This window comes from Xiphias gladius, chromosome 6 (genome assembly GCF_016859285.1).
Source record: "Xiphias gladius isolate SHS-SW01 ecotype Sanya breed wild chromosome 6, ASM1685928v1, whole genome shotgun sequence".
NCBI lineage: Eukaryota > Metazoa > Chordata > Actinopteri > Istiophoriformes > Xiphiidae > Xiphias > Xiphias gladius.
The window spans coordinates 3,062,110-3,074,307 of NC_053405.1; the positions used below are offsets into that span (position 1 = coordinate 3,062,110).

The window sequence follows — 12,198 nt, forward strand, 5'->3', positions numbered from 1 at the left end:
TGTCCTCTTCCCGAAATGACACTGAAGCAGCAAATGAACCCTTCTCCAAAAACCCCAGTCTTTGATATATCGGATGGAGATGAATGGTTAACTAGTAATGGATGAATAAGCCTTTTGTTCACTCTCATCTGATGTCTGAGGTGGACTTTGTACGTTTCAAAATCTTTCAAAAATAAAAACTGCTGTTATTAAATAACCTGAATTAACTCTGCCTTTATATAATAATGAGCTCCGGTTTAAATATTTACTGAATTGTTTCAGAAATTAATGATTACAGTCTTGGTATCGGCTTTTCCAACATGTGATGTATCTGTTTATCGCTGGAAACTCTGGAGCTCCTCGAGTCGAGTGTCAGCGACCGCGGCCAACATTTGTGGGTGTTGTCCAGTCTAAGATGAAAGTGTCGTTTCAAGTATCTCAGCAATGAATCGAAGGTTTAGCATCTGCCTGTAGCCGGTCAGGCGCCAGCGTTGAGCAGCTGGTCAGTAGCTGGTCATAATCCAGGACATTAATCCCTTTCTCGCCAAACGTCATGGCTTCTTCACGTGTTTTCCCCCATTTTCTTTCAGCCGCCGGACAGATTCTATCAATCATCAACCGTTATTGTGGAGACTCTTTCAGTCGACCTTTTGGTATCCTTCAGAGGAAGCAGCAGGATTTTATAGCAGATGACAACGTACTGCTGAAATGTTCGACCACCTCGTTTGAAGCAGTCACAGCCGTGTGGCTCAAACTGATCTCGAGACGTCGGAGAACTCTGCTTCGAGAAACACACAACGATGGTCAGAAATAGCTCATTCGAATACTGAAACGTTATCAGTGTTCAACCCCGTTGTTACTACTAAGTCTTGAATGTTACCAGGCTGATGAGCGGCATCACTTACACGTTGGGTGACTACTGTACTTCCTTAAAGTTGGGAAGAGATTTAAAAGAAAAAAATAGGGCACATATGTGAAGGTCTTTAAAAGTCTTGAAAAGCGTAAAATTCAGTTCCGTCACAAAAGTTCTTGGAAGGCTTAAACTTAACTTACAGAGGTCTTGAATATTCTTTCTCGCCTGCAGTAGATAGTAACTTTAGCTAAAGCTTTCTGGCTGTCGGGAGACGGTTGCTGCGAATCTCATGGACTCACAGTGGATAAAAAGGGTTGATTTTTTTTTTTTTTTTTTTAACCTAAATTGGTTAATCCAACCATCAATTTTCTGCCTCTCATCTGAGTCCAGGCGTGGACGGGTAATGAGACAATGGGGCACCTCCTCTTCACATAAGACCCCCAGACGTTTGTCCGCGGTCATTTTGTGTCTTTCAACTGAGCTATGTGACTTTCAAACAAGACGTACCAGCAGTCACTTCCCACAGTGTGCTGGTTCGTTGATCCATACGTGGGTCTGTGTCACCTTTCATTATGCTAATAGGAGTTATTGTTACGTGCAGCTGTTAAATGCTGACATACATGTGATATATTGTAACTAAATTCACGTTCTTGATAAATAATTGTGGGCCTTGTTGTTTGTCTTCCGTCAACCTTCGGCCAGTACGACCATTTAAATAAAAAAATAAGGCACTCGATTGCGTTCTCCGTGGTGTGGAAAAGGTCTCAGAAAGACTTCAATTTAATTTGCTGAACACTGCAGCAACCCTGGAAACGTAACAGGTCAGAATCATTGGAGCACAGGCGGAGATATGTTGACTTTTAAGCTCCTTTCTTATCGGTAAAAATCTGTAAAAAGTCTTCACACTCTCCTCGGTGCGTCGATTCCCCCTACTTGCGTGTCGGAGTCACTGCTTGCTGCTGGTTCTGCTTTACATCTCTCTGGGGGGGGGGGGCTGTGGCTCAAAGTCACAGTGCAGACAGACGTACATGAAAGAGCTTTATTAAATGGAAACTTGCACAGGATTCGTAATGCAGAGTGATAATACTGTGGAGAGTTAGCATAGATACAGAGAGAAAAACACAACTCGAGCCACATTGCCTAATACACAATGGCTATAGGCCAAGAAGACGACCTTTGCATAGAAGTCTCCACCCGGCGCAACTGCAGCGTCGGGGGGGGGGAGAGAGAGAGAGAGAGGTTCGTGTCTATGGGGACGTTTAAAGGGAGTTCCAAGTACACAATATTAATTTCTACAGAGAGTTACAGCATCTTCAACCTGAAGTCCATTATCATTCTTCTAGTGTGTTCTTTCATCTACTAAAACAGGGTCGACACCTGTCTGATAAATAAAAGAGGTTATATACAATGAGAAAATTAGACGAGGGGGGAGGTGAAGTAGCTACGAGGGGGGTGGGGGCGTTATTAGATATGAAGCCGTGCAGTGGGTCGACTCGAAGCTGCTTTTGGCAGACCCAGGACCAGGGGAACCACAGTCGTCGATCGGAGCCAGATGATGGGAGCTGATCCGGGTTCAGATGTGAGCCGGCAGGTAAAAAAAGAGAGTTCTTCGCTAGTTTTCTGTGATAGCCCTTGTCTGTCGCGCACGCGTGCGTGTGTGTGTGTGTGTGTCCAGTCGAAGCGAACACACCTCAGTCCCTGGGACATCCAGGGGACTCCCCCGCTCGCTCACCTTCTCCTGCCTCTCTGAAGGTAGGATACGTAAGTTTGGAGCCCTTTGAAGAAGGATGAAAAGACCTTCTCGCTGTGGTTTGGCGAGGATTTGTTCGACACAGTTCGTCCAGCTTGTGCTCTCCCGGGCAGAACGGGAAGGTCGGCGACAGGAGCCCCCCCCTCCGCCTGTGGGGGCCGGAGTTCATGCGACCTTGGTCTTGATTAAGACGGAACAGACCCTAGTCTTTAAACCCCTTCAAACCCATTTCATGAGTAGTGGTCCGAGCCAGACGAGTGGATTCCTTCTCCAGTTTGTTAGCAGTTTCCCCGTAAAGGGCCACTATTCCAGTTGTAGAGAGAGTCAGTCAGTCTTATACTTTCTGAAACATGAGAGTAACTACACTTTACAAAGCGCAACGTCGAAGGCACATACATGATATTTCCTGTTTGCTACGTGTGCCCGCTGCTCCCTTTTTTATCCATCCAGAACTCAAGAGGTTTTTTTATTTCTCCCCTTCCATTTGTGTAACCTGAGTTTTTCTTCTCCCTTTTTTATCCTGTTGTTTTCTCACTAAAGCCTGAAACACAGTAAGAGCAAATCTGCGGAAACTGTTGTTTTCCTCAGCATCAATCTTTGCTGCAGTCACTGACAGAATGTGCGGAAAAGCTAAATTTCAAATACATTTTTTTTTTGCACTGATTTTCTTTTGTTTTCTGTTGAGGTGGCCGTTGGCCAGCGGCGCGTTTATGATGACTGGGTGACATTCTGTGAGCGGAGTGACTCCACCAGACCTACCCATCATATTTTAATCACCCATTAATCTACTGCTTATTCTCTTGATTAATCAACCAATTGTTTGGTCCGTAAAATGTCGGATATTAGTGATATATGCCCGGTTATATTTCCCAAAGCCCCAGGTGGCACCTTCAAGTAGCTTGTTTGTTCCAACCTAGCGTCCAAAACCCAGTTCATTAACACACATGGCTACAACTAATGTTTGGTATTTTTGCTTTAAAAAAAAGAAATGGCTAAAACGATTATTCGATGAAGAGTTGACGGTTGAATTTCTGTCAATGGACTAACTGATTCATCCAGCCAATCATTGCAGTTGTAGCCGCACAAGACAAAGAAAATCAGGGATCGGCGAGTGTTTGGCATTTTGGCTTGAAATAAAACAAACGACTACTGATAAATAAAATGAATTCATTAATAATAAATTGTCGCCAATTCATTTTCTGTCAGTGTGGAAAGTCGGAACTCTGTCCCTCGACCCTTCACCGGTCCTGTTGAGGAAACCGTTCTCCGGTTCGCTCTCAATGTGTTCCAGCCTCAAGTCCGTGATTGTTTTTATAGCTTAGTTTTGTGAGGTTTTTTTTGTTTGTTTGTTTTCGTTTAGTCCATGAGATGCGCCTGTTTGTGGTCTAGACTGTCGCTTTAAAATCTCACGAAGGGTTTGCTCGTTTTTGTTTGTTTTTGTTTTCCTCCCCCAGTTATAAATGGACTGCACGTCGCTGCCGTGGAAAGCCCGTCTCACTGCGCAGCGAGTGTCAGGCGCCGGGCACCGCTTGTGCTTGAGTTTAGCGCTCTCTGGTGGTCGGGAAGATTAACTGCGCTTTGCTGCCACCTGCTGCCTCAGCTTCTCCCTCCTCTTCTTCTCCATCAGCCTGGGAGAGGAAAGAAGAAGTGTGTTTTTTGTGTGTTTGTGTGTGGACATTTATTTGTTGGTCTTCACTGAGGAAAATACCTATTATGGACATTCTCTGTGATAACTGAACATCTTTGAGTTTTGGACTGTTGGTCGAGCAGAACAAGACATTTTGAGACGTCACCTTGGACTCTGGGAACTTGTGGGGGGAGGTGATTAATTAATGATTAATCAAGAGAATATTTTAACAATCATTGTTAGTGGTTGGGGAGTAAAAAATTAACGAGTATTTTCATTATTAAATGATCTGTCTGTTATTTTTTAAACGATTGCTTTAAGTCTATAAAATGTCCAAAAATGGCTTTAAAAAAAAAAAGAAAAAAACCCAGACATATCAGGTTCCCAGAGCCTATGTGGACATTTTTATGCAGCTTGTTTTGTTCCACCAACAGTCAAAAACTCAAAGATATTCAACTTACACTGATATAAAACAGCAAATCCTCACATTTGAGAGGCTGGAACCAGAAGATGTTTTGTCAAAATGGCTAATTAGTATTCTGTTGGATCACTTAACCAATCGACTTCCTGTGTCAGCACCAATACTAAATCCGAAACACGTTCCTTTCCTATGTCCTCGGCGTTGTGTGATCAGTCACCTGCGGTTTCGAGCCTCCACCAGCTCGCTCAGCTGGTCCTGAGCCGCTCGGAGCTCCTCCAGACTCTGCTGGTAGCTGAGGTCCCCCGAGCCCGACCTCTCCAGGAGGGAAACCTGGGTGGACAGCTCGCTGGTCCGATCCCGCAGCAGCTGGATGGACGTGTACATGTTCTCGTCGTCCTCCTCCTGCAGCCACAGGGAGGAGGGAGGGGTGCAGTACGGCATGTGGGTGGATGTGTGTAGGAGAGAGAGAGCAGGAGCAGGGCTCGGCGGTAACTGGGTTTTGGTTACTAATGACTTTGAGTGGGATCGCGGTGGGGAAATACAATCACACTGCGTCGCTGTTGTGCCTCCGTGCCGGCGACAGACGCGGCCGGGGGCAGTATTTCTCCGGCTTGTCCCTCCGTCGCATTCTCATGAACGCTATATCTGAGGAAGGCCTTCAGGGAATTTCTTCAGATCGGGCAAAAACGTTCACTTGGACTTGAACGATGAACTGACTTAGATATTGGTGGTCAAAGGTCAAAGGTCACTGTGACCTCACAAAACACATTTTCGGCCCTAACTCAAGAATTCACACGCTTGTTATGACAAAACGCACTGAATACCTTCAATTCCCTGAAGGTTTTCACCACATGCGTTGCGTGAGTCTGGACGGACATGGATGCAAACTGGAACCTGACCGGCCAGCGGAGGCGTACAACCGCGAGGCGGGAATTCTAGTTTTTACGAAACGGATCCCTGCGTATTGTAAAAAGACTCACAAAATGATGACCAGTTCACTTGGAGACACCAAAAGGTGAAGCAGCTCTGCTGTAATAAACACATAGTAAATGATAGCGAATAAAGCAAACTACAAAAATTATGAATTATTCTACCATATAAACAGAGAGGAATTAGATGAGAAATATGAATTCCTAGGGTTGCAGCTGAGTATTGTTATTACTGAATAACATGATTATTTTTTCAATGAATTGTTTGGTTTATAAAAAAGTGAAGGTCAGTCAACAGCAGTGCGATTGTTTCACAAAATTCTGATTCCGTGCAAATTGTACAAAAAGCCTAAAGAGTGAGTGGTCTGGTCCAGTACGTGGTGGCTATTGATCGGCTTACGTTACATCATTTCTGGAACGGTTACTGTGACATACAGCAGGACTGGTACATGAAATAAAATGATTCTTAATTACATTGGGATTCAAGAGACAAAATTAAGGGAAGATAAATACGAACCTTTTTGTGACAGGAACATGCAAGAGTCCATAGGAAAATATGTAGGAACTCAACTCTAACGTGTCTGTATACATTCTATTATGTAAATGCATAAATATAGAACAATAATATATAAACAATAAATAAATAAATATGGCTGTAAGTAACTGATTATTGATTAATCTGATTTATTTTTGAAATGCGTTCATCATTTGGGCTATAAAATGCTGAGTAAATGTCAGTTCCCAGAGCCCGAGGTGAGTCCGGTCTTGAAATTAAGTTGTGTGTATTTATTTCAGCACAGACATTAACAGACATGTTATAAGTTAATAATTCGATTATGATATAATCATTTTGTGTTATTGTGTTAAGTAATTCTCACGTCAAATGAATGAGTCCATGCAAACCGCCAAAGTAAGAATTTTGCTTTTCTTGAGTAAAGACTCGTTAATTCATAACAGTGATTGGCTTATTTTATGTGATTATTATTATTTTTTTGGAACAAATTTTCATACTGTGATATAGAGCAATGTACAAAATATAACTATATGGTGACCATCTGACCCAGGCCTCAGTAAGAGCGAGAGAAACTGAACTGTTTGGTACCTTTGCATTGACGATCTCGATGTGGACCAGAAGAGACGCCAACTCCAGCTCCTCGCTGTAGCTGTTCTTCAGCGTTACACTCCTGTAGCCTGACAACACACAGAAGAAAAACAGAAACGAATCCAAAAAATTGAAATAAATCTTTGTCTTACCGCAGGATTCACTTATTAAACACCTTTTCTGTCACCGAACATGATCCAAAATTTGTGAAGTTGTCCGATATCAGCATCCGTTTGGCGAGTGGGCGAACACTCACCTGTCCGGAGCAGACGGACGGGATAGGTCGCCTGTGCCAGGAAGTTGGGGTCACTGAACATGTCCTCCTCGTAGACGGTGAAGCGCAGAAAGGAGAAGGTGGGGTTGTGAATGTCAAACACAAACTGCTTCTGCACCCACACAGGATTCAGACCGTTATCAGCTGGGAGGGGGAGACAAAGGGACAGTGAGGACTCCCAGTGCAACGTGGACGGCAACCGAGAGGAGCACTGCTGTGGTTCCGGCCACCCTCAAGCGGCCGCCTTACCTACGACGTCCGACTTGCACTTGTAGCCGTCGTAATCGGCTCCGCAGATCTCCACCTCCACGAAGGGACAGACGATGCTGCGGCCATTTTTAGGCAGATGACGGGCCCCCAGCACCTGAGGGGAGGGGAAGGAAGAACGTGAGAAGCGGACACTGGAGATGTGGCGGCTGCATGTGACAAAGTTAATCTCGCTACCTGTAACTGGATGGTGATCGGCTCCACGTGCAGCGTGTCCTTGTCGAAAGGGTCGAAGGCGTCGTCCCTCATGATGTCCGGCTGGGGAACGTAGCCGCTACCCCCGCCGAGCATGAACAGGGCCTGGTTCAGCTGCATGGGTTTATCTACGAACAGACATAGAATTCACATCCCAGTTTTTTCTGCTCCTCTACCCTGTTCACCGTCTTACGACCCCTCATTTATCTCTGCGTTGGATGCAGCGTGCGTTAAGTTAGAGGTGAACTAATGTAGAGGCTACAGTATAGTGACGTCTGCCCCTGGTGCCATTGCGGTCAATTTGAAATGAGGCGAAACGCGACGATGGGGATTCGCTTGCTAATCAAAATATTTTAAAATCCCGAAAAGCATCACTTGTAAGTAACGACTCTGTAATCGCATCTTTAAGGTTCAAAGACAAGTGGAAAATGTTGTGAGTTTTGTGCATAACATTGGTAACTGTAGATTCTTATCACAACTTGTACAGATAAGCTGACTGGATGCAATCAGTGCTTAACTGCTTTAATTTACTTGTTTGTTTTTTTAATCGTCCTTACTGATCTCCTTGAGTATCTAATTGCTACTAAGTGAACTTCTCTTGTTCGTGACCTGATCTAGCCCATAACATCTCACCTACACTCACACACACTGACCTGGGGTCTGGAAATTGAGCGCGACCAGCTGGGAGCCGCAGAGCCACATGGGCAGCGGGTCGTAGTTGGACGAGTCCAGTCTCTGTCCCCGGGGGTAAACCCTGGAGAGCTGGCGGCGGTTGTACTGCAGGAAGCGCTTCCCTCTGCCGCGCGTCGCAAACTTCTCCGCCTTCGTCTCTGGGAAGGACGACATGTCCCGGTAGCACGCCCTCTCCGTCCCAATCTCTGCAGCAAATTCAAGAGAAAACGTGAGACGCATAAACACACACAGGAACTGTTAAAAAGTGAAAGGACCGAGCGGAGTTTGATTCTTACTGTCTTCATTGAAGGGGACAGGTCTGCAGTAGACCACGAGCTCCGACAGCTCCACCGCGATCTTTTTCCTCCTCTCCATCTGTTTCTCCTCCTGCATCTGTTACCGTGAAGATGAGATGACCACAGCGTCAAGGCAGAGGTCGCTGACAGAGGTCGCTGACAAGCCCGGCCGCTGCGCTCTGCGGCGACGGCCGGGCGCCGAACGAAAAGGCAGATTCTAGCTGCGAGAAGCGACACGACTACAGTCGAGACAGCGATTTAGTCATTTAGGGAAAAATGGTGTTGAAGAGCTCAACCTGAATCCATTTATAATCACATCATGTGTTTGTATGATTTAATAAACTGAAGTTTAAAAATCCAAATGGTTGCTATAGAGTCGCCATCAGGAAAAATGATCCCCAAATTTTCAATTTTAATTTGTGTCACTTTGGATAAGAAGACTATTCTGCAAATTGGGTGCATTTCTGTTCATGGGAAGACTTTTTTCTTTTTTTTTTTTGGCACAAGGAAAAAAGGTAAAGGAATAAAGAAAATAATAAGATACAAACCTAAACTTTACAAAACCTGTCACTTGACTGGATTTGTGCGACAGTCTAAAAAAAGTTACTCCGGGAAGGTTTCGCTAGGCAGGCGGTTTGGTGAGCGAGTAAGTAAAGTTGGTAATGAAAGTCCTTGGGGCCTGGGGGTCAAAAAAGGTCCAACAGGTGTGTTTTGTACCTAGCTACCCATCCTGATCAGACTCCCTGTGTGTGTGTGTGTGTTTTTGCTTGTTGTAAAGCTACGCACTGACCCGTGCGTCGGCGTTCTGCGCGGCCTCCCTGATCTTGCCGGCCCAGCCGGTCAGGTCCTCCAGACTGTCTGCTGCCACGTCCAGGGTCTGAACCGGGTGAGAGGAGAGGTGCTGGGAGTGGATGGTGAACACGAAGGGCCTCGAGTTCTTCCCGTCTTTGTGAACCACTGGACAGAGAGACGGAGGGAGAGAGTGATGGGTGGAGGGAGGACGTCAGGGGGAGAGACGAGGGTTCTGTGTGAGAAGGAAGCTGAAAACGAGTCGGTCGACTCCTGGATTGACAGGTCAGTCGTCTCATCTGCCTTCTCGACCATTTCAGAACTAATTAGTAGCTGATTATTTTCGAAATCCAGCAACTGACCTTTGTTAATTTTGAAGTTTAAATAGAACTTGATACAAGAACGTGTGGGGAACCTAAAATACTAATAAAATTCTGTTTTTCAAACCATATTTGTAGGTTAAAATTTGTAAAATATTTTGTTTAATTCTGCAATATTACGGATTAACGGAAACTGGTATAAAGTTGTACATGGAAAACCTGGGTTAAAATCCATCATTTAAATGGTCGTCAGATTCGTCACTGGCTGATCGCATTAAAAACAAACAACAACTTGTCTGTCATCACCTTAATATACCTGGTCCCCGGATATAACTAAATGAAACGCATCACCTCTCTGCTTTTTGCACTCACCAACATGGCAGGTGGGCACGTCGATGAAGCCCTTGAGGAACGTACCCAGAGGACTGTTCTCTGTGGACTGAGACAAGACAAAGGAAATACAGGGATGAAGAAGACCGATACGGGGGAAGCGAGATAAAACATTTTTGCCAGACGCTTGAACCGGAACCCACCGCTTCATCCATCTCCCTGGTGGGGGAGCTGGGCACCTCCTCCACGTAGTTTGCAGGGAACCACAGCTGTTTCTTCCCACCATAGTCGCCCCGCCACCTGAGGAAAAGTGGCCGGTTACTGACAGGTGCTTAAAGACACACGGGAAGTCACGTGCACGCCGAGACTCGCTCACCAGCCGCCCTCCTGCTTGTCCACGTTGAGGATGAGCGCCTGTTTGGGGAAACACAGCTCGTCTTCTCTCTGGGCCCGATAGTCGTACAGAGCTTTCACCGTACACTGAAACGCAGCAGCCAAGAGCAACGTGAGCCTTTTGCAGAGGAAGAAGTGCGTTTCCGACAGTGCCGCGTCTCAGCGCTGTCCTGAAACACTTTCTTACGGGTTCTAAGTGAAGAGTGTGAGCGGCTGTAGCATCCGTGGCGAAATGGGACAATCCCGGTGAGAACGGATGCAGTGTATGTGTTGCTCCCAGTGAGCTGGTGGCAGCAACACCGTGTGTTCTGGGCACTGCCAGCCGGGGGCGCTAAAGTTAACTGTTAGAAACTTCACATCCAAACACAAAGTTGCTTCAACTTTTTTCTACGCTCTCGAAACATTACCCAGTTTTTTTCTTTTCTTCTCATGCTCTAATCTTCCTTGGGTCGTATCTTTCTCTCTTCCCTCCCCGTGTTTCGTACCATTTCTTAGTTTCTTTTTCTTCCTTCAACTGATCTGGTTCTGAGTGAGTAAATTTTTACCGTCGGTCTTAGTGGTACAACTACTACTACTATGATTATTATAGAAAGGTTTATCTACAATTGCCTCACGGGGATTTAAATCGTGTACCAAGTGATATAACAGGGTATGATAATCATTCAACAGCCACACACTGATTAAGCTGGCGGTCCAAAGTGCAAGTCACTCACCCGTGCTGTGGGCATCTTGTTGGCCTCCACATAGAAATGAGGAGTGCGGACTTCATACAGCGCCCCGTAGTCGAGCTCCTGACAGATGAACAACAGATAATGAAGGCTACGTCTGCAGCTGTCGCTGCTGTTGCAAGCAACTCAGCCCTCCAGCTGTTGGCCCTTGTTCTCCCACGGAGTTAGCGCTGAACTGTTTCTGAACGCGCGTCTCTAAGGAAGCATGGGCGTTTAGGTGATGTAAGAGGAGAAGCCCCGCCAGGCAGAAGGCCTGCAAACAAGCTTCACCAATGCAGTACTAACACAGTACATTACATCTGTGGCATCGTTTATCTGTATGTCCCCTGTTAAACAAACACATAAATGTTAAGCATTACTGCTTACGGCTCCGTTCACCGCTACTGGCGGCCGCGTTGTTTTTTGGACTTTGAATTGTGGTTCTCCTACTTTTGCGCACAGCCACTGGTTCCCACTCCGCTCATTCCACGGTGATTTCAGAAAGACCAGAGCTTGGATTATGTAACCAGCCACGGTGAGAACCGCGTTTGACTTCAAATTTCTGCAACTCAGCTCGCGGTGCAGGCTGATTGGAAGAGTCTGCACCGCGTCATCAGTGTCGCGGCCGAGCGCGAAGAAACGTGCGAAATCACTCCACAGAATGAATCATCGATTATTTAACTGGTCAGACAAAAACAACCATTCTGAAGCCGTTACGCTGCCTTCGGCTTTGTTTGGTTTTTTACTATTTTCTGACATTTTATAGACAAGGTGTCTAGTTTGAAAACACAATCAACAGATTAATCAGTAACGATGATAATCATCAGTTTCAGGCCTAAAGGCTGATTCAAAAATAAAAGCAGATTTTCAGGTGAAGGCATTTGACTTTCATATCCGAAATGAATGGAAACCAGCGGCTGAAATCTAAAGCCCCGTGATGTGCTCTGGGAAACTGTCGGCAGATATGTAAACTTGACGTATGATTCTTATCAAACGGACTAAAACACCGGTATGTTCCTGCCGTGGTGTGTATGACTGACCGTGGTGCCCATCCGGTCCAGAGTGTCCTCGTTGATGGGGTAGCGGAGCCTCATCTTGCGGTAAAGAGGGTGCTTCTCGTAATAGCTCACCAGATCCACCAGGGACTCAAACTCGGCCGAACTGCCGAGCATAAAGAGACGTCCCTCCTGCTGGATACGGCAGTGTTTGATCTTACCCTCCGCCCTGCAGACACAGGGACATACGGAGTCCAGGGGGGGAAAGCAGAATTAGAAAAATGTAGTTTTCTGGTCTT

The 12,198-nt window shown here is 45.8% G+C and overlaps 1 protein-coding gene across 1 annotated transcript in view; it reads right to left on the bottom strand.

Moving 5' to 3' along the window:
* Positions 1 to 1,653: 1,653 nt before the first annotated feature.
* The window catches only part of LOC120790483 (1-phosphatidylinositol 4,5-bisphosphate phosphodiesterase gamma-1-like), a 33,934-nt gene continuing 23,389 nt past the window's right edge, over positions 1,654 to 12,198 (bottom strand). Inside the window, exons 19-32 of the mRNA XM_040128036.1 lie at positions 11,945 to 12,128; positions 10,911 to 10,988; positions 10,181 to 10,284; positions 10,008 to 10,104; positions 9,847 to 9,913; positions 9,156 to 9,322; positions 8,366 to 8,462; positions 8,051 to 8,275; positions 7,380 to 7,525; positions 7,185 to 7,299; positions 6,918 to 7,079; positions 6,662 to 6,750; positions 4,848 to 5,032; positions 1,654 to 4,210 (exon numbers count right to left, since the gene is read on the bottom strand). Of these exons, the coding sequence (XP_039983970.1) occupies positions 4,150 to 4,210; positions 4,848 to 5,032; positions 6,662 to 6,750; positions 6,918 to 7,079; positions 7,185 to 7,299; positions 7,380 to 7,525; positions 8,051 to 8,275; positions 8,366 to 8,462; positions 9,156 to 9,322; positions 9,847 to 9,913; positions 10,008 to 10,104; positions 10,181 to 10,284; positions 10,911 to 10,988; positions 11,945 to 12,128 (1,777 nt within the window). The 3' untranslated portion in view covers positions 1,654 to 4,149. The remainder of the gene's footprint in view (positions 4,211 to 4,847; positions 5,033 to 6,661; positions 6,751 to 6,917; positions 7,080 to 7,184; positions 7,300 to 7,379; positions 7,526 to 8,050; positions 8,276 to 8,365; positions 8,463 to 9,155; positions 9,323 to 9,846; positions 9,914 to 10,007; positions 10,105 to 10,180; positions 10,285 to 10,910; positions 10,989 to 11,944; positions 12,129 to 12,198) is intronic.